The 20,567-nt window shown below is 41.4% G+C and overlaps 1 protein-coding gene across 1 annotated transcript in view; it reads left to right on the top strand.

Annotated features, from left to right (window-relative positions):
* Positions 1 to 20,567, top strand: part of LOC121200218 (solute carrier organic anion transporter family member 5A1) — a 74,742-nt gene that overhangs the window by 9,218 nt on the left and 44,957 nt on the right. The window contains exons 3-6 of the mRNA XM_041065362.1: positions 10,611 to 10,743; positions 10,839 to 11,065; positions 15,454 to 15,618; positions 19,721 to 19,919. Coding sequence (XP_040921296.1) covers positions 10,611 to 10,743; positions 10,839 to 11,065; positions 15,454 to 15,618; positions 19,721 to 19,919 — 724 coding nt within the window. The remainder of the gene's footprint in view (positions 1 to 10,610; positions 10,744 to 10,838; positions 11,066 to 15,453; positions 15,619 to 19,720; positions 19,920 to 20,567) is intronic.

The following is a 20,567-nucleotide window of genomic DNA, read 5'->3' as shown; positions in this document are numbered from 1 at the left end:
CATGGTGCAAATGAATGCAGGGCTGTGCTATGCAGTCACTTCATCTGCTTCATTTTCTGCCACAGTTTTTATAGTCACATGAACAGTAAACAAATTATTCCAGATCCATGTTAAGATCACATAATCTTGGCTATATATAACTATATTCTTTTAGCTTTTTATCCTTCTAGATACCAGTAAATCCAATTTTCCTATTGTTGCCAATGAAGTGGAGCTTACGCAGGACACTAATTTGCAGAATACACATTCAGGCAGAAAGAACAGCAGTAAATATGATTAAGGATGCCTTGATATCTTGAGTAATCTCAGATATGTTGTTATGGTTTCTTGAAGGCAACAGCTAATGTAGGCTGTTAGTAACATGGAGACTTGTGCATGGAGACTTTTACCATGTTTTTACGTGAGCTCTGTAGATTTAGAATCTGCATTCTTTCTTGTTTATTTTACTTTTAAGGAGTAGCTGGTGCAGCGATTGGACGGAGGAGGATGTTCTGATGAATGGGCCAAATTCTTGGCATTGGTTGAAGATGGGGGGTACTGCTTTAGCATCGTGAACCAGATTGCTGTGCCGTGTCTGTCAGTGAGAGAGGCTGAAAAGCTGCAGGTGCAATCTCATGGTAAACCAAAAACCTAAGCCCCGTACTCACTGCTCTAATGGATTCACACGCTCAGCCCCCAAGTATAATGTTGTATACCCCCCACCCCAGATGCCTCATTCATGGCCACTCATCAGCTGAAAGATCATCTGCCACCCTCTCAAAAGCTGCAGCAATATCTATGCATAGACAAACACAGTGGTAACACACTTGGTGTATTTGAAGCTATATTTGGGAGCGCACAACTAGTGTGCGTGTTGTGGAAGGATTTGGATGATCAGATTGACTGGATGTTGTACACTTTGAGTCAGAAGTTGAGAATGAAGCAGGTATAGGCCTAATAACTGCGTATGTTTTTGTCAACAGATAAAGGTAAATGCTAAGTCTTCCTCCCTACAATGACTCAGTTTGCCAAAGCCGCAAAAACACAACATGGTCAAAATTTCACCCAGAAAGTCCTTTATGAACCTTAACTGTACCTTTTTTATCTCACAAATCTGATGACTAATCCTAACCCAGAATAGCAATTTGTTGACTTCACAGCTCAGCCAGAAAGTGGGGGAAAATGTCAAACTCAACAGTGGGCTCTCTGTCCCTTCTTACAACTCTGCGTCTGCCACATGTTCTCTGCATTTTGATGGTGAATACTGACCTCTGTTTTACTCTATTTTAATTCTACAAGAGGGGCTTTCATTGCCAGAAAAAGTTTTTTAAACTTCCCTTTTCAGTCATCAATCACAAGCGGATAGTGTGGTAAAAGCTCAAAATTGTGTGTTTGTTCAAATTACGTAAAAGGAACGGGAGTGAATGTCACAAAGAAAGATGGATTAAGAGGAAAATGCGCTAAATATGATGGATTAGACAATTCAGTGGAGAGCAAAAGGATTTACTAAATGTGGCAGGGTGTGAAAGACTTCTGAGTGACATTAGAAAGTGAAGTGAAAGGGAAAGAAGAAGAGTGATTTCCAGCTGTCTAAAAAAAACAAGGCTATATAAAAAAACATCCATATGCATAGACAGAACGTTTTCCCTCTCTCTAAAAAAAAAAAAAAAAAACAGCTGCTACCAGCCAACAAAGTAGGTCTGCTACATGCACAGCGTTCACAAAAATACCTTTTTGAGAGAGGGTGAAAACAGAATTAAATATGACAATAAAATCAAAAGCGAATCATCGCTTACTCATATCAGCGATCTGCAGTAGTTCATGTTTATTAAATAACAAGAGCATCTGCACACGGTGCTGTTTGCCACAGGCTTTTTCAGGTATGCCTCACAATAGACTTTTACTGAGAACAATAAATAGCTTTGGTTGAGCTTACAACCACGTCAGTCGGTGACAGATGCATTTGGGCTCTATTATAGTTGAGAAGTGAGAAAAAAAACTTTAACTTCTATTCCAACGCCCATGGGTACATATAGTATAAGTCACAATGTGAATCTCAGTAGTTTTTAGATTTAGCGATTTTTGCCATTTAGATTTCTTTACACTCAGCCATACTATTCCCCAGCCTTCGTCCTCCCTCAGTGGATTCTGGTAGATATCAGCAGCAGCAGATTTGTGGTCTTCTGCTGTCAGTGCAGGTCCAGAAGCCCTAGGCCAGCAACGGGATCAGCAGAAAATGGTCATTTGGTGTCCGTGACCCCTCTGACGCACGCAAAAGTTGCACTTCAAAAGATGTGGCTGGATCATGTCTCACAGGAAAGTTCTCCTGTGCTAGAACCTAAAGTGTTAGCTGATGAAGGTCAATGCTTACAACAACTGTCTGCTTAAAATAGTTAATAACATCCTACATGGACATCAAAAGCATGAAAGTGTACATGGCTGACAGACGAGTTACCTCACTGGTTGGCTGACTACTGTACCGTAGCCTCCTTCCTGTAGCTGGGGAACAGCTAAAAATAGAGAAAACCCCTCCATTCTCTTTTCTCTCATTTTCTAAATATTTGATTTAGCAAAGTGAGCTTGGGGAATCCCTGCATGGAGAGTGTAGCAGCTTGCATGAAAAATTGATTACAGAGTGCTGTTTGGGTTTTTCCTATACTGTGAAAAATGTGGGCATTGCTGTCCTGCAATGAGAAGTTCAGGTATTTCAGTATTGAATATAACAGCAGGAAAGTGATTTTTTTCTTTCTTTCAAAAAAGACTGTCAGAATTCCTGTCACTCCAGTGGAATATATCCAGCAGATTTATGATGTACATCTTCACCTGCTCACATTGTGTCTGTCACCTTGGCCCCTTTGATCGTGCACCGCATCACCGCAAGACCTGAATCTGGATGAAACAAAAGGTCACTGGGTCAAAGTTTGCTGCACAGAAGAAGAAGGACATAGAAGGGGGGAGGGATGGGAAATGCCGACCTCAGATTCCGATGAAGGCCTTCGTGCCCCCTTGTGACTAGTCATATGGGGCTTAGAACAGTAATGCCCCAAGGCAATGTCTCGCAAAAGCCTGATGGGTGGCCTGAATGTTGACTTGTAATTCAGAAAGTCTCAGCTGTACCAGTCTGTACTGACTGCACAGCAAGATCAGAGTTCTTTACTGTACTTAATCCATTAAAATATTCACCATATCCTGCATCTTACTGTACTTGGTCGTGCTCTACAAGGCATGAAGTTACTTGCCTTAGCCTTTTACCACCCATTGTGCTGCCTGTGGGATGCCAGCACTTTGTAGAACTTTCGAAGACTGCTGCTGCTCTATTACATGTTACATGAATATGAACATGTAATATGTAAATTAAAATAAAGAAAAACAGTGTTATGTGTCCCTGCTTCCATAGCAGTCTGCTGGTCGACCAGTGAAATCAATACCTGAAGATTTTATATCCAAGTCATCGCAAGGGCTTAATGATCAAGTCTAATCCTTTTTTATGTCCTGACGGCACAGAATCTTGTATGCAGGACATTATGTTGTTGCACTGAACTGTGAGTTTGTTTCTACATAATAAAAAACTTTATATTTGCACGACGGGTATACCATATGGCATAGATGATCGATTTCTGTGGTGTTTTTGTATGCCTTCCTGCATAAATTTCCATAGCATTCTTGGTCATGAACCACTAGTCCTGTGAGCATGCCTGTTATTTTGTCATAATGGGACATAAGGCAGTCCAAGAGACTTTTGTTTTAGTGAACCCCCCCCTAAAAGGGAGGTGGGTATTAAAGGAGTATCTCTTATTACCCAAGTTGAAGTCAGAGTCTTTACTGCTGCAGCCATTCTCGGTCTGGTGTAACCAGTAGCTTATGGTGGCTAGTGATAGCAAACTTTTGGTAGATGTTGTGGTTCCCCAACTTTAGCATAATCCCATAATTGTAACTTATGGTTACAATTATGGGCTTTGCTGTGAAGCATTGCAGTAATTCAGTGATTTAAAAAGTGCATGTAATTATTTTAACAAAATAGCCTGCATCTTATTCAGGAGTTTTTTCTTATTCATAATCATATTGTCCCAGTTTCAAACAAGCTGCGGTTTAAGGAAAACAAGTTTTTCCAGAATAGCACAGAAAAGTTTGTTTGTTTGTTTTTTGTAGTGAATAAAGTTCACACAATTTGCTGGGAAGTGCATGCATATACATGAGGTGGCATGTTTACAGACCTACTGAGGCTGTGCTCTGTTGGGTGCCTGAACAGAACATAAGCACCAAGCCAACTGGTGTAACACTACAAATCTTAATCTGTATGTTATCACAGAAACAATATCTGCTGGCTTTATACATGGCAAAAATTGGAACTGTGTAACAGTGTCTGGCTTCCATTGGTGTGTGTTTAGTCTGTTTATTCTTGTGCTGGCGTGGTTGTTCAAATTTACTTTAATATGAGCTCATGTGCCAATTGCTGGTTAAAGGGATCTGGATTATTATTCCACATTAGCAATCCCTCTAATCTAATCACCCCCAGAAAGACTATACTCTGTGTATGTGTGGGTTGTGTCCATCTGTGTATGAAACATTCAGCGAGTGAAGTTTAGCCTCTTACTTAATGGAAACCTCTACAGTTTTTTTCCATCACACTTTATTCTTTTTCATTTCCACCACCTCTTCTACCTACCTATTCTTTCCCTGGCCCCGCATCCCCTCTCTTGATTTCCATCTCATTCCCTCCCTGGACGTACTTATTCTGTAGGAAGAACTTATACAAGTACCCATATAGACCTTTTTTCATTATTCACCTGATGCTTAATGCAGAAACATGTACAATCCTGCAAAGGCAACTGATCTCCTAAGGCTTTGAACGAGAATTTGCGCTTCTTTTTGCCATGGGAATTAGTTGCCGTGACATTATATCAGTTTTGAGACTCAAAACATGATGCATCACGAACGAAATCAACACACAGCAAATGGATTTAGAGAAAATGAGCCTTTGGATGGGCAATGCTGCGTTTGTGTTTTGTATATGTATCGTCTACATAATTCATGCATATTAATGCAGTTTGTCTTAGTGCCTTTACTCCGTGTGTGTTTGTAAATGTGTGTGAGAGGCCGTATTCTCTGTGCATGCCCTCTGGGTAAAACTGTAAGGTTAGGACTTGTAAGAAGACACTGCTATGTCAGCAAGTTGCCATGACAATGCCGTCATTCCCCTGTTTCATTGTCTTTTTCCTCCTCTTGTCTGTCGGGTGTTGGGGGGGGGGGGGGGGTTGGCAAGGTCACATGACTTAATTGATCCCCATAAACACAGGGATACGTGGAACGGTTTCGCTCTCTGTTGTCCTCTTTCTAACAGCAGCAACCGCATAGATCATCTGTCATACAGCTGTCACCTGCAGCTACACTTCCCATTTCCAAAGAGCTTTAGGCGTTGAGCTGCACTGTTCATTTGCAGCAAATCAGAGTTCTGAAGAGTTTGCTGACATATCACATAAAGTGGATGTTATAAAATAAAGCAGGATAGCTCATTTAAATTTTTCTGTCATGCCGCTGGTGTGGAAATCGATTATTATCCCAGGTCAGAGTGAATAGCTAATGCGTGATGCATAATGCTACATAAATCAACATGACACGGCCCTTGAGTAAATGCTGAGAAGACAATGTGATTGCATCTTTTAGAGATTAGACAGCTCCGGCGTAAATGTATTGAATACAAATCCAAGGTCGCTGCGTTGCTCCCTGCTATCCATTCCCAGGCTTGTTTAGGAGGCTGACTGAGCTTTGTGGGCTAATAGCCAGGTAGAGAGCTACATAATTCATTGAAACTTAAGTTTCCAGCCACAGAGCGGAGAAGGATTACAGTGCCAGGCTCATGCCTCTGCAGATTTTTATTGGAAGAGTGTGACAAGAGAGAAACAAATTCCAAGACAAACAAGACTTACTGCATGTAGACATAAACAGCAGAAGCAGATGTGATAAAAGGGCCTGTCTGACGCTGATGATTCTTCTGTCATGTGAATTGTAGCCTCAACCTTTTAACCCCGCTGTGTTCTGACAAGGCAGCAAAAGTCCTGTCCTTTTTATTTTGTCCACGTAATTAAATCAAATCATTAATCTGTGGTAATTAGTTTGGCCACCGGGGAGCTGCTTCATTAGGTGCAATGTGCTTTCTCATCAAGTCCAGTTGCTCTACGCTCTCCTCCCTCATTCTCTGCTGCTCTGGCTGCTGCTCTCAGGGGTGAGGAGAACAGAAGGTCAGGAGAGGTTGGGGGATGGAGGGGGAGTGGTGGCACTGCAGACGCCATTTTATTGTTATGCCTGAAATTCCATTCACAGCCAAGGCAACTATTGAAAGAGCCGTGTGCTGTATTCTTTGCATTTGTTGTGGAAGTTGTCGTCTTTAATGGAGAGGAAGTCGTAGGATTAAAACATTTCCTGTCGAGGTGTAAAATATCATTATTATCTGTAATGAATATTCATCTACAAAGCTGAAATTAATTGTCAGTTAACAGTAACTTCATTGACTGAAATTTAACACTTTTTGATTATTGATCAGCCATTTAAGTCATTTTTTGGAGAAGAATTGCTTCTAAATTGTTTCTTTTCTCTGTTTTGTATCACTGGAAATTAACTATCTTTGATTTTTGGACTGTTGGTTTTTGTGCTGATGTGCAAAATTACAGAAATGCCTCGATATATAAAGCAACATCTCTGCAGTGAAGAAAATGTCATCAATTCAAAAGCATCAGCAGCCGCCTTCTTGTAATCATGCTTCTAATTCACACCTCTCCTGCTTTTTACTGCCATTCTTCTTTCTGTTTCACCCTCATTCATTCCTACAAGCTCTGAATGAGTCAGTGCAGCTCATGAATACAGAGAGTCAGGAGGAGACGAGCTCTTACAGAGTGTGGAGGAGGCAGAGTGGAGACAACAGAGCAGAGTTGGTCCCTGAAGGTTAGATATGAGAGGGATGTTGCTGAGCAAGCTTTATCACTCTGTTACACAGCAGGATCAGTCACCACAAACTGCAGCCCCAACTCCTCTCCCTCCGTTTCTTTATGTTCCATCATTCCTCACGCTATCTCCCCTCTCTCAGATGTTTCTTCCCACCTCATCCGTTTTTCTTTGTCTTCACTTTCTCTCCCCGCCACTTTCATCCCAGTTTATCAGTTTTTATTTCTTTCTGTATCGCGCTTTATTGCCTTTCTCTTTCTGGATTATTGTCGAGTAAATCTCTCCTTCTGCTGCGTGACACTGCTGCGTCCATCCATCACAAACACTGGAGCTGAAACATTCAATTGGGGTCAATCATGCACCATAAAACTCTCTTAACCTTATCCCTCTTTCACTCATACCTTTGCACCTCCTCTGTCACGTTTCCAAGTGCAATGCGCGTAAGAGTTCATGTATGTATTTATGATGCCGTGAGGGGCTGACCTTGGTTGACGTTAAAGTCGCTGACTTGTAATTGATGTTGCTTCTTCATGAGTTCTTTTTAGTTCTTGCATTTGCTCTCTCTACAATAAACATTTTCTCAAACTTCATTAATATCTTGTTGCTGATATTGGATTCTGCTTGGAATATGTTAGCTAGCACGCTTTGTGACTTCGTCCTCAATTTGGATCTTTTCATGCATAATAATGGGGACTCTAATAGAACAAAGTCAGCACAAAATTACCACAACATATTGGAAGTCAGGCTGAATGACCATGTAGATGGTGCAGATGCTGACTTAACATATAACATCAGAGTGAAAAGCCAATAAGTGCTATGGAGAGCTCCTAATCCATTACCTCCACACGTGTAGAAAGTCCTATGACTCCTGTAATGTATTGTCCTTCACGTGCTGCTGGTGAAGGTCTATTGCGTAATTGAGTAAAGTGAGCCTGTGGCGCGCCATGCGTTCTTCATTGGCATGCGTCCCCTGCGCTCCACTGATGTCTGCCACTGCAGCATATGTGTTTGTGTGTGATGGAGTGCTGCTGCTGTGCCAGCATATTCCTCAATCCGATGGCTCTACCCTGGCCGCCCTTCAGTCCGGCCGCGGCTCTCCAATCCCTTCATCCCAACCTACTGATCCTGAACTATCCCGCTCGGTGCCAAGCGGGCAGGGTAGGGCAACGAGTCAGGCACGGTTTATGACCCTCTTCCGTCCTCCAATCGGGCAGAACACTGTTAATGTGATGGATGGAGTGGCAAGAGAGACGCTTACACAATCACCCAGGGGGGATAAAATATGGCTGTCCCTGCCTGGGTGCCCGAGAAAGGAAAGGATGGAGATTGGAGGGCAACCAAAGGACCATACTTGGTGCTCAACCTTTGCCTGACGACTGAACGGCCGGTTGCACCTGGTATATCTGGCTCAAGCCAGTGAGTGTTTGAATGATAGTGTGTTATATTTTGGGTACACGAAGGGTGAGATGATGACATGACTCATTTCTTTGTGTGGCACACCACTGCAAAAATCTTCAATTTAAGGCTGTTTAGTTAGAGTCAGACCGACTCGCACAACTTATTCAAACACTGTGGTCAAGTTCATTCATATTTGCTTTATTTGCCAGCTCAAAACTCCAGGATCCTCTTTAGATTTTTCCAGATTTACCTTTGCAACATAACCAGTCAGGATGGTCTTAAGCTCCATCATGAGGCAGGAGATTTGAATCGGAAACCCCTGCCATTTATAAAATGATATGCACCAACCACTGAGATTCATCTTTTAAACTCAGCCATCAAGGTCTAGTCAGTGTCATAGCCAGCCTTTATATTGCAGACTATATTCTGTGCTTTATAGATGGAAATTATTTTGCTGTGTATCACAAAAGTGTGATTCACTAGCTTAGGTTTTGTGAGACGTTTTTAATTTCAAGATGGAGATAATAAAATAGGACCTCTTCCTGTCCTTGCCAGCTATAATTAATTGTTTATTGTCTCTGGGTGGTAATATCCTGTTACATTGTTTAACGGTTTGACTGCAGCAGTGAACGGACTCTCCAACCAGCAGGATATGAGAAATGAATGAAAGGAGTTAATAAGATGAAAAATGATATGCGCGATAGCGGGACGGACACTGGCTTTAGGTGCTTAGAGTAATGATTCATGTAGATTTGCCACACACCTTAAGGCTAATATGCGGTGCTTGTCTCCTACCCTTTCTCTTCCATTACATGCACACATATACTGTATGTGTGCAGAAACACATAGAAGTCTGATCACCAGAGTCTTTGGAACCCAGGGAATTGACCATTGCCTTTTTTTTGTTCATGTGTGTAAGAATGTGTGAGTTTGTGTCTGCTTTAGGCTGATAAGAGGATTTGTTGAAGGGCCTTTTGTTCTTAAAGGAATATTTTCCTCTATTCTCCCCCCCCCCCCCCCCCCCAATAGTTTTGTTCAAGAAAACCAAGATTTAATTAAGTCTAGATAAGAATTTGGGTTCTAGGATATTGTTAGAACCTCACTATAGGAGTGAACATGCATATTTGTGCGTTGTGTTGGATGTTGGGATTAAACATGAGGGTGGTAAAAGATACGAAACATTTGGTGAAACAGACTGAGATGAAATGGCCTTTGAGCTGCCATTCTGAGAAAAACAAACTTTGTTGATGGAGGAGAAGTGCATTTGTGTGCATGTGTGTATGGATGCATGCATTTGTTATGTAATCTGGCGGGGAGGAGGTGTTCCTCCGGTCTTGGGGGAGAGATTAGACATTTGAGTGTTGGTTCTGGACACATAGCACACCTGCTGCCTCAGCTGCTAAACACAGACTCTGTCACAAACACCGGCACAAACACACGGTGCATATGTGTGCACACACTGCCGATGGAGATAAGTGCCAGCATCCAAGAAAGTGACATTTGAGAGACACAAATACAAAAACAGGAGCATTTTGTGTGTGTGTGTGTGTGTGTGTGTCAGAGAGAGAGAGGAATGACTGAAGCATGTGGTTTGTAGCTATTTTGCCAGTGAAAATGAAAATGCATCATGTAGGTGAGGATTTTGTCATTCACAGAAACATTTTAATACAGGCACACACAACCATCCTAGAGAGCCAATCCCACCTCTGTCACACACATTCACACACACACACACAGCTAGCAGCAATGTTCCAGGTGTAATTATAGAAAGTTTGCCCCCTGATTACAGCTGGTAAATGGCTTTGACTCACGTCTCTGCTGAATGTCCGCAGGAGGTTTTCCCACTTGTCCAACTAAGGTTGTCTAACTTTAATGAGTTTTTTCCTTCCTGTGGCAAAGTGATGGAGTGTGATTGGCTCACCCCAGTGACGGTCTGGGAGCCCCTGTGGGTTAATGTTTCGCCCGCTCTCACTCTGAGATTTGCTGGTGTGGGAGAGCTGCAGGCGTGCCCTCAGGTCAGTGTGAGGCCTCTGGAGCTTTTAGGTCAGGTGTTACATACTTTTCAAAAGCTGTGAGAAATGACCTCAGGGCTTTTGCTGAGTCCCGCCTGATCTCAGTGCAGGTTTACTGAATATGGTGGACAGTGCATCAGGGGTAATGAACAGCTCCCACAGGTCTGATTTAAGCAGTCACAGGTAACAGCGGTTCATTTAGAGCCTTAATGAGGAAAGTGGAAAAACTTGCAGGATTTTGATTGAAGTTTTTAATTGATTGCGTCTTTTTTTTTTTTTTAGCCATCATGTATGTGATGGGAGCCCTGGGACCTGCAGCTGGCTACCTGCTGGGTGGCGTCCTCATCGGCTTCTACGTCGACCCCAAAACTGTAGTGAACATCGACCAGAGTGACCCTCGTTTTGTTGGCAACTGGTAAATATGCATGTGCATCTGTATGGCTGCCTCTTCTTCACTTATACCTCTGTTTACTTGTACTTTGCAACCCGTCTGTTGTTTCCTCCTTTCAGGTGGAGTGGCTTTCTCCTGTGTGCTATAGCCATGCTACTGGTCATCTTTCCCATGTTTGCCTTCCCCAAAAAGCTGCCTCCCCGCCACAAAAAGAAGAAGAAGAAGAAGAAGAAAAAGATGGGCTCGCCAGGTGACGTGTCCAGCGATGACGATGTGATGAAGGAAAAGTCCAGTAGCAAAGGCCAGAATGTCTCCTCGTCCATGGGCTTTGGGAAGGACATCAAAGGTGAGGAAGAGATAATATCAGCTTTCCTTTTCCACCTCTGGGCTCCTAGGTATTACAAGCACCTTACATAAAGGAACTGTGAGCTATTGATGTACAAATGGCCCATAATCCAATCAATGGCTAGGATTAGTTATCTTATCTAATAGTGGAAGACCCATTGAGATCTCCTTTAAAGATGCTATTGATTGATGATGGAAGAGGTTTTCCACAGAGTTGCCTAATGAAGCAAGTAATTCACTGCAAACATGGGCAGTTTCACTGCACACTTGGGTTCAGTTTACTTGAGTAAATGAACGGTAAACATGGCTAAAGATCACACACTGTCGCGAAGACTGTGTTTAGCTTCGCAACCTTGATTTTAAATAAAGGACAGAACTACTAGGGATCTCCTAGTTTTCTCTGGGAGAGCCCCCTGGATAAGCTGCTCCAGTGTTTCCCAGTTTCCTCTCGTCTCATTTTTTTCTCTCAGTCAGACAGTTATCTCTATCTCACTGCCTCTCTCTCTCTGTCTCTCTCTCATAAATGAGCTCTCTGGGGAACTCAGTCACGTTCCAGACACAGGAGCAGACAGACCAAGCCGCAGAGCAAAACAGTAGCATACATGTTTGCTCCCACACTTTTCATCATAGGCAAAATGATGACTATCATGAAAATTCAACATGTATGTAAATGGATGCATACTCATAAATTAAAGATTATGTGCATAGCCCACAACAGTCCAGACAAGTTTTTGTCTCGGAGAGCATATAACAGATAATTTAACCATGAATGCATTATAGCTTCTTCAGACCACTGCTAGCGCTCTTGCTGTTTTACTTGTCCCAGCAGGATGTTTTGGTCTGTTGTGCAAACTAGGGCCAATTTTGCAGACTCAGGCACTTCAATGTTTGGATCTGTAATGTATTTTAGTGCTGTGCGTGTCCTTCTATTGAGGTGTGTGTGTTCAGCACTTTCTGTGAAAGATATGCTGCACTAAAAGTAGCTGTTTTCACCACGTATGTTGTTTTTCTTTTTTTTTTTTTTGCCCTTCAGATCGCAAGCAAACACTGAAAAATGCTAACTGAATATTTTTCAGCAGTGTACGTCAGAAGGACACACTTTGGGTTATGGAATATTTCAGACCTTGTTCAACTGCTGTGTGAAAGCGAATTTTAGCAATTCTTGGAAGAGAGCACTGGTGTTACCTTCCAAGAAATGCTAAAATTCGCTTTCCCACAGCAGTTGACCAAGGTCTGAAATATTCCATAACCCGAAGTGTGTCCCTTTGACGTACACTGCTGGACTCACTGATTCAGCCCCTTTTAACACCTCACCTTTACCAAATCCTTACATTGGAGAATCAAGAATCAGAATCAATTCATTGCAGCACTAGTAGAGTTAAGTAAAGCTATTCTACAGAATCATTGGGAAAAAGCTCTGTATTAAGAAGCTTAAAAATATAAATGAATAGGTAAGCTAATCCATTAATTATTAATTATAAAAGTGGTTTTCCCCAGTTGTATGTCCCAGTTACAGATTCATAAAAACACAGTTTAAACTGTACTTGTTTCCTGGGTTTTAAACACCACTTGTATGATCACTGATATTACAGTTCATATACTATCGTGACTTGTCTCCGCTAAAAGAGAGGTGTTTGGAAAAGCAGATGGTTGAAACAATTTGACCCAGTCATCAAATTAATTCTCACAAAAAAAAAAAAAAATAGCAAGTGCAGCAACTATTGCGAGCCAGTGGTCTGTCTGATTGAGAGAGCAGCTGCTGTAGACGTCAACAGGACCTCGCCATCTGCCCCCCCCCCACCCCTCCAGACAAGATTATAGCCCAGCTCCCCAGGAATGAAATAATCAGCATCACTATTCTATTCCTACCTTTTGATCTGGGATAACACTGACAGATGCTAACATTTCCCCACCTACAACAAGATTAACTGAATTAGTGCTGAGACGGCTGTCCTCAGATCAAGGCATCATGCCACCCAGTCAGGCTGACCAGCTTCATAATAGTCTCCCCAATAAAAGGTGATAATAATCAACTTCGCATGCCTCCTGCCTTTTCTTTTGTTCTTTTTTGCTTTGTGGCATCTGTGTGTGAAGCACATGAGACAGTAGAAGGCCACATGATGTCTTAATGACTGTAAGTAATAATATTTGCCCTCAGCCAAGGGCTTTAAACACTCCCCACACACACATGCACACAGAACAAATTTGGAAGTACTACTTGTGTGCTCAGTTAGATGAGCTGTCCCCAGCCAAATGTTTTTGACTTTTGTGTGTGGCCTATGAAAGATCACACAGACTTAGAGAGAGAGTGAGAATAAAAAAGACCTGCAGATAAGGAACAAAGGCCCGCAGGCTTTAATAAATGCTTCAGTTGGTTGCTGTCCTCCCCATTTCTCGTCCCACAGATAGTTGAGGTCAAGGGTAGTCAACACAATGTTTTTTTTTCCCTGACTGGAATCAGCCCCCAAAGTTCAAATTAATTTGAATAAAGAAGCTTTGCATGCACGCAAGTGGCCTCACTTATTTAAGTTACTGATAATTATTTTTGATGGAGGGACCTTTCCTGGCCTTTCAGCTGCACAATTAAAAAGCAAAAGAGAAAATCTCTTTGATTTTCTATCTCTTGCTGTCTTTCTGTTTGTTTCTTGAGGACTCTTTTTAGCTGTGGCCTTTATTTAAATTATTCTTAGGCTGTATGAATGAGTAGATATTTCAGTCTTTTTTTTTGTCATTGGGGTTTTGTTCATGGTGTAAGCAGGGCAAACATCCATTTCAACACCAGCTGCCTCCAGCTCATGGCTAGTTTGGAGAAGTAGTCTCTGCAGCACGTCCTGGACCTTCCCTAGGACATCCTACAGTAATTAGGTGCCCAAACTACATCAGCGCCTTCCTCCTAATGTAGAAAATGTAGCAGCAGCTTGAATCTCAGGTCCCTGTGGATTGCAGAGGATCCCCATTCTGTCATACCGCTGCTGAAATCTTATACCTCAGCCTTGTTGAGATAGAGGAGCTTGTATGCACCAGTGACCCCGAGAACAGTGTTTTCTGCAACCTTGTACCTCTGGCAAGGACATTAAAGGAAAACCTTTCTCATGCAAGGGACCAGGCACATAAAATATCAAGAAGACTAGATCTGCAGGTTTCATATAACCAGGTAAGCCAGCCCCTCCAACAATCCAAGGTCATATTTTATTGGATGAAATCTTGTCTACGTGCTCCAGTGCATTAAGAGATGTGGATAGTTCACAGAAAGCATGGATGTTGCTAGATGGTTTGGAGTTTGATATAGGATATACAAAAATGCAATACAATTTTAAATAAATTGTAGAATGAAAATGAAATGGCCATATAATGGTCTTAGCTGACATCTTGGGGAGTTATGTTATGGATAGCAGGGTAATGTCAAGGTTTGGGAGATAGTTGTTCATATGGGATGCTCATGTTGAAGTTGCTATGACAGCAAGCATCTGCCCTGCTGTACATCAGCAGAGTGAGTAAGATACAGAATCCCTGTTAGCTCCAGTTTGGAAAATTATTCTTCACTGCATCTTCTCTGATAAAGAGAATGTGACATCTTAGTTTTATCGGGGGAATTATTTGCTCATCCAGCTGGTGTGGAAGACAAATAATGTAGTATGTTCAATCTGCCTAGTAACAGTAGTGTACTTACAGTTTGGTCACATGCCTTTTGAGTGACAGGATGAGAGGGCGCTCTGCATCACAGCAACCAAATCATATGGACACTGTCCTAAAGCAGACATAAAGGGCATGTTTGCCCTTGTTATGATGAACCAAGGATGAAGGCATTCAGGCTAGATTTGCAGAGCTTGGCTGCTTTTGTGCTCGCAGCATAGATATACATGATGCATTGTACAGCAAACTTTCCGATAGCTTGGGTTTCAGGCCACAACAACAGGCACAGACAGGCAATTAAAAAGGCAGTGTTGATGTTTAGATTGTCTTCATTAATAACCTGAAAGTGTTTTGCAGAGAAAACAGAGAGCATATGTGTGTTTATGTATTGTTGTTTGCTTCTGCAGTCTTGCGTGAAACAAGGATACTTATCCAGACGTAATGAGACATGGTTGAGTGCATGTTTGAATGTGAGACTGTGTATTTATGTGTGTGTTTCAAAGACATTTAAAGATGGTGTTAACTTTACTCTATTACTGCCTGAGGTTATTATTATATAAGCTTTATTTGGGTTACAGACACAGCTTATTCTGTCTTTTCTTAATTACAGTTTTCCAGTAATGATTCTTCTTCTGATGATTCCATCGAGTTCAGTTTGAGTGGGAGTGAGTGAGAGCCAAATTAAGAGACTGATTGTGTGTTAATTACAGCACCACAGTAATGAAACACTCTGTCTTGTCTTGTATCCTTCCCCAGACCTCCCCAAGGCAGCGCTGAGGATCCTGAGCAACATGACCTTCCTGTTTGTCAGCCTGTCCTACACGGCAGAGTGTGCCATTGTCACCGCCTTCATAACCTTCATTCCCAAATTTATCGAGTCACAGTTTGGCATCCCAGCCTCCAACGCCAGCATATACACCGGTAAGTCTCCTCTCGTTACGCTTTTCTTTTAAGCATGGTGCTACCTCTGCATCATTATGGCCATCAGGTGTGAAATGCTTCACTCCTCCACTGCTGCGTGTTATGAAGCTTCATCCTGTTCTACAGCAGTCAAACATAATTTGAGTCAGTGTAGTCATTGTCCCCTATGGGCCACTGTCAAGGATGTGTGGGAGCCTGTGATGAGGGATTCTTTACAACATTCTCAGAGCAATAAAGTAAAATGAAATTTTCCGTTGATAACAATGCAGTAGAATATGATGGTGCCATATATCTGCTTGTAAAACTAAAAGAGTCGAGGTGAATGAAATGAATAAACAAAACAATGAGCAATGCAACTAATACATTTAATTAGCCTTCCATTTTTCTGTTATTTCTATTATATGTTATTTCGAATTGCTTTGTTTTGAAAAATATTAGCAAAAAGTTTATTACAAAAAAAAAAAAAAAAAAAAAGCTCATTACAATTTTCCAGGGCTAAAGACGATGTCTTCAAAGTGCTCTTATTGTCTGACAAACTGTCCTAAACCCAGTGATATTCAATTTACAGTGATACAAAATGGATAAGCTAGAACCAGAAATTGTTTGGGATTTTTGCCTGATAAATGATTTAGCCATCATCATAATTGATTTTCATCAATTTTGATTTTCAATTAATTGATTAATTAACTAAATGTGTCACCATTTAAAATGAGACCAAATAGTTCTTTAAGAGAATGGCAGCAATCCATGAGGGTAAAAATTGGTTGTTTGAGGACAGATGACTGTCTTCATCTGTAAGCTCTGCCATGACATTCCATCCTTGAGGAAGACACATTAGACATATGGTGTGATTTAAAATGAGCATACCTAACAGAAGAAATTGTGTTTAGTTGCGTTTTCATTTTCATAATTGAACTGTCCTGGAAAAGGTCTGAAATGTCAGATCAGTCAGGCAAAATTGCCCTAAGCGAAAAGTTAATAAGAATTCATCACCCTGCTCTACAGCATTAAAAAAAATCTTTACTAAGTGTATCTAACTACTAAAAACAGTAAATATATTATTGTGAGAATTCAATTCATAGCTTGCATGTTAAGTAACAGCAGTAGCAATGAAATGTTGCTTTCTTCTTCCTTTATGTTTATTCAGTGTGACCTGATCCTTAACAGTACAATAAATGCACCATTAGTCTGTACCAGGTTCAGCTCACATTTTTTTCTCACCTTTCCACGTGCGCACAGTGATTCACGGTTGGAGGGCAGCACTATGAGTCATGGAGCATGGCAGACTTTGATTTAGTGATAAGCTTCTATTACATCCCCTGACTGTAACACACAAGTCTCTATTGACTGTAGGAGACACGTTTATCATGGTCACACACACACACACACACACACACACTTTCCCTCTGCTCTGCCTGTAATTGTGCACCACATATGTAGGGTACAAAGAACCAGTCTAATCCTTCACTCATGTCTGAACCAGTGGTGCTAATACACAACTAATCTGGTATCAGGATTATTACAGGATGGAGTGATTGAAAACTCAATTATGGTTTTGAAAGCAAAAAAGGTGTGTGTGTGTATGGTGGGGGGGGGTATGTGTGGTTGTGTGTGTGTCCAAGTATTGTGCCGACTAACATATGGCCATTTCTAGACACACATACATAAACACACCCCCACATACACAATTCCATTGCCTCATCTCATCTGCCTGTTGCCAGGATACAAGGGTAAGGGCAAACGGGTGGTGCAGTTGCCATGGCAACCTAAATGATGCCAAGCTACTGGGATGTGGTGATGGTTGGAGAGGAGGAGGAGGAGGAGGAAGAGGAGAGGGCACTCCTGTTGATGAGAGCACAGTGGTCCCAGATGGACTGACCAACTGTGACATTTCCCTGATGATTGTGAGCGACTTTTTTTTTAAGAGTGACCGGAAGATGAGGCCAGTGCTTTTGCATGTGTGAAGTAATGATCTTTTTTTTATGCACATGAATAGTGTTTTGATATTCTCTGGTCAGACCAATAGGGTTAGTGTTTGATAAAGTTTGGTTTTGATACCATCTTTTTTTTATATCTAATTTTAGTGTTCAGTGCATGTAGGTTTAGCTTTCAGCAATTCTTAGTCCATTCCCATGGAAATTAGGTATTTGGTATTCAGCTAAATGGCTACTTACAGTAAATGTTGCGTACTTTTCTCTTTGCTAATTAATATTATTGCTAGTTACTGTTCATTGTTCTATTACATATTACATAGTTTTTTAGCCAAACACTGAGCAGTATGAGCATTTAGCATTATCCTACTTCTGTCACTCATAGCCACTGTGGTAAGGATAGTCTCACTTTACAAATGGGGGTATTTTACTAAATTCAAAATGGAACCGGCTAAGAGAACTCAACTTGAATTGCTAATGGACTGATTCTTAATGCTGATTCAGTTCATGAAAATTTTTCTGCTGTTTTTACTCTTATTTCCAGAGTGTTAGTTTGGTCTTCTTTTGAGAAAAGTTCTCAGATGCTCAGGAAATTATGTGTTTTCTGTTTCTGGCAGTGCTTTGCCAGAAGAACAGAACTGAACTGGGTATCTAGAATTAGCAGTGATAGCCACAAAGGCTGAGAAGTCAAGAGGGGTATATAAATTCATCATAGCAAGGGAGCAAACCACAAAAACAATGAAGCAATATAGCACCAAAGATGTCAAAATAAAATAAACAGAAATCTCACAAATTACCACCTTGTTGAGCCAGTATCATGCTCAGTTAAAGAGCTGCCACTGCTACATTCTCATTAGATGTTGCTACAGAAATAGCACTGTAACATATCACACTCCTCCCCCAGCTGCAGTTTCCCCCATGCTGCTGCTGTTGTTGCTCTCTGCCTGTTTCTCTGACTTTTTTTTTCCCACTTTGGTGGCTCTCCTTCTCTCAGCCACTGTTCCTTTCAATGAGGCACTTTCTTTTTATTATTTTCCTCTTATTTCTTTGTTCTTTTCTTCTGACTCAGTTGACAGTCATGAGCCACACAAAGGTTGTGTGGCTTATGTCGTCAAGTTTGAGTCATTTGCTGTAGGATCTTAGTAGTACATTAGCATTGACATGCCTGCACTTACCATATCACAGTAAAAAAAATCATTACATTAATCCAGATAGCTATTAATCCTAATAAAATACATGTAAGTCATTCATACAGCATTTAACATGACACTGTGTGTGTATGTGTTCGTGTGCTCCTTATGTCACTATGATATGATATCTGGTTTGGCTTTGTATATGTTTAATCCTGCAGAAAGTGCACGGTTTAAGCACAGAAGCATGCACTTACAGGATGATATGATGCTTAGCTCTCACTGAGTGTGCTCAAAGAGACACTTTTTCTATCTGTCTTTTGCCCTCTCTCTGCTTTTCTCTTGATCTGTGTTACACACACACACACGCACGCACGCACACACACACACACACACACACACACGTACATAGAGAGAGGGAGAAGCCAGATGACATTTCTGTGTACTTGGATCACTTCTCTGTTGATCCTCCATCTTTGACAACCCTCCACCCCTGCTGACTGACCCCATCTTGCTCGCTTCCCGGCTGTAAGTGCCTGTGGTGGAGCTCGGAGCTGCCATGTAGAGCGTCCCCGGGCCTTCGCTCCTGCACGATGACACTTAGCGCCTGGTCCATCCCGCCTTTGCCTTTCTTCATGCTGTCAATTAGACTAGCTCTAGCGGACTGAGAGCACATGCTCTGTACTGCCACAGCCTGAAATGACTCACTGGTGGCCTCCAGCATAGCTTGGTCACACTGATACAGCAAAGCATATTCTTGTTCCTTTTTTTTTCTTTGAAGATATTCTTGTTTTGTGGGGGAATTCACACTGGCGTTTCTTTTTCAGGCATTTGTGTCCAACACTATACAATCTTGGATATAATGGCATGATGTTCATATGTTATTCATGTTGCTATGCAGTGTGAAATACTGTAGATCAGATGCTTCTTGCCCCTCGGTCATGCTTTACAGCAAGTTATTCAGTGCACAAATTAGCTACCCTATTTCTGTGCTGTTTGCAACACTTCTGATGTTCTTCTTTTCTCTGATCTCTCTCACAGGAGTGATTATTGTACCCAGTGCCGGGGTGGGCATTGTGTTGGGGGGCTATATCATCAAGAAGCTGAAGCTTGGTGCCAGAGAGTCAGCCAAGCTGGCCATGATCTGCAGCGGGGTGTCTCTTCTCTGCTTTTCCACGCTCTTCATAGTGGGCTGCGAGAGCATCAACCTGGGAGGCATCAACATACCCTACACCACTGGGTAAGCAGACTTTATTATAAATAGAATGCAACAGGCTTGGGTCAAGAGCCAGAGCATGTTGGACAGACATCTTTTCAGAAGGGTATATAAATGACGTGTGTAGTAAGGCATAAAAAGGTCAGTATAGTAAGACATAAAAATGTCATAAAAAAGTCATACTTTAATATGGCCTCAAAATATGCCAAAAAACATCATAGTATAGTAAGGCGTCAAAATGGGCCAAAAATAAGTCATACTTTAGTATAGCCACAAATTCATAAAAAAAGGTCATAGTATACTAAGGTGTCAAAATGGGCCAAAAAAGTCAGACTTTAGTATGGCCTCAAAAAGTCTTAAAAAATGTCATAGTATAGTAAGGTGTCAAAATGTCATAAAAAACGTCATAGTATAGTATGCCGTTTTTTTCGGGCAAAAAATGTCTAAAATTTTTTCGACCTCAAAATGTCAAAAAACGTCATAGTATAGTAAGGCTTTAAAATCGGACAAAAAAAGTCAAAAAAAATTTCGACCTCAAAATGTCATAAAAAACGTCATAGTATAGTATGCCGTTTTTTGGGGGCAAAAAAAGTCAAAAATTTTTTCGACCTCAAAATGTCATTAAAAACGTCATAGTATAGTATGGCGTTTTTTTTTCGGGCAAAAAATGAC

The sequence above is a fragment of the Toxotes jaculatrix genome, chromosome 20 (genome assembly GCF_017976425.1).
Source record: "Toxotes jaculatrix isolate fToxJac2 chromosome 20, fToxJac2.pri, whole genome shotgun sequence".
Classification (NCBI taxonomy): domain Eukaryota; kingdom Metazoa; phylum Chordata; class Actinopteri; family Toxotidae; genus Toxotes; species Toxotes jaculatrix.
Note: the sequence above shows the minus strand (reverse complement) of the source record. Positions and strands in the feature narration are given on the sequence as shown.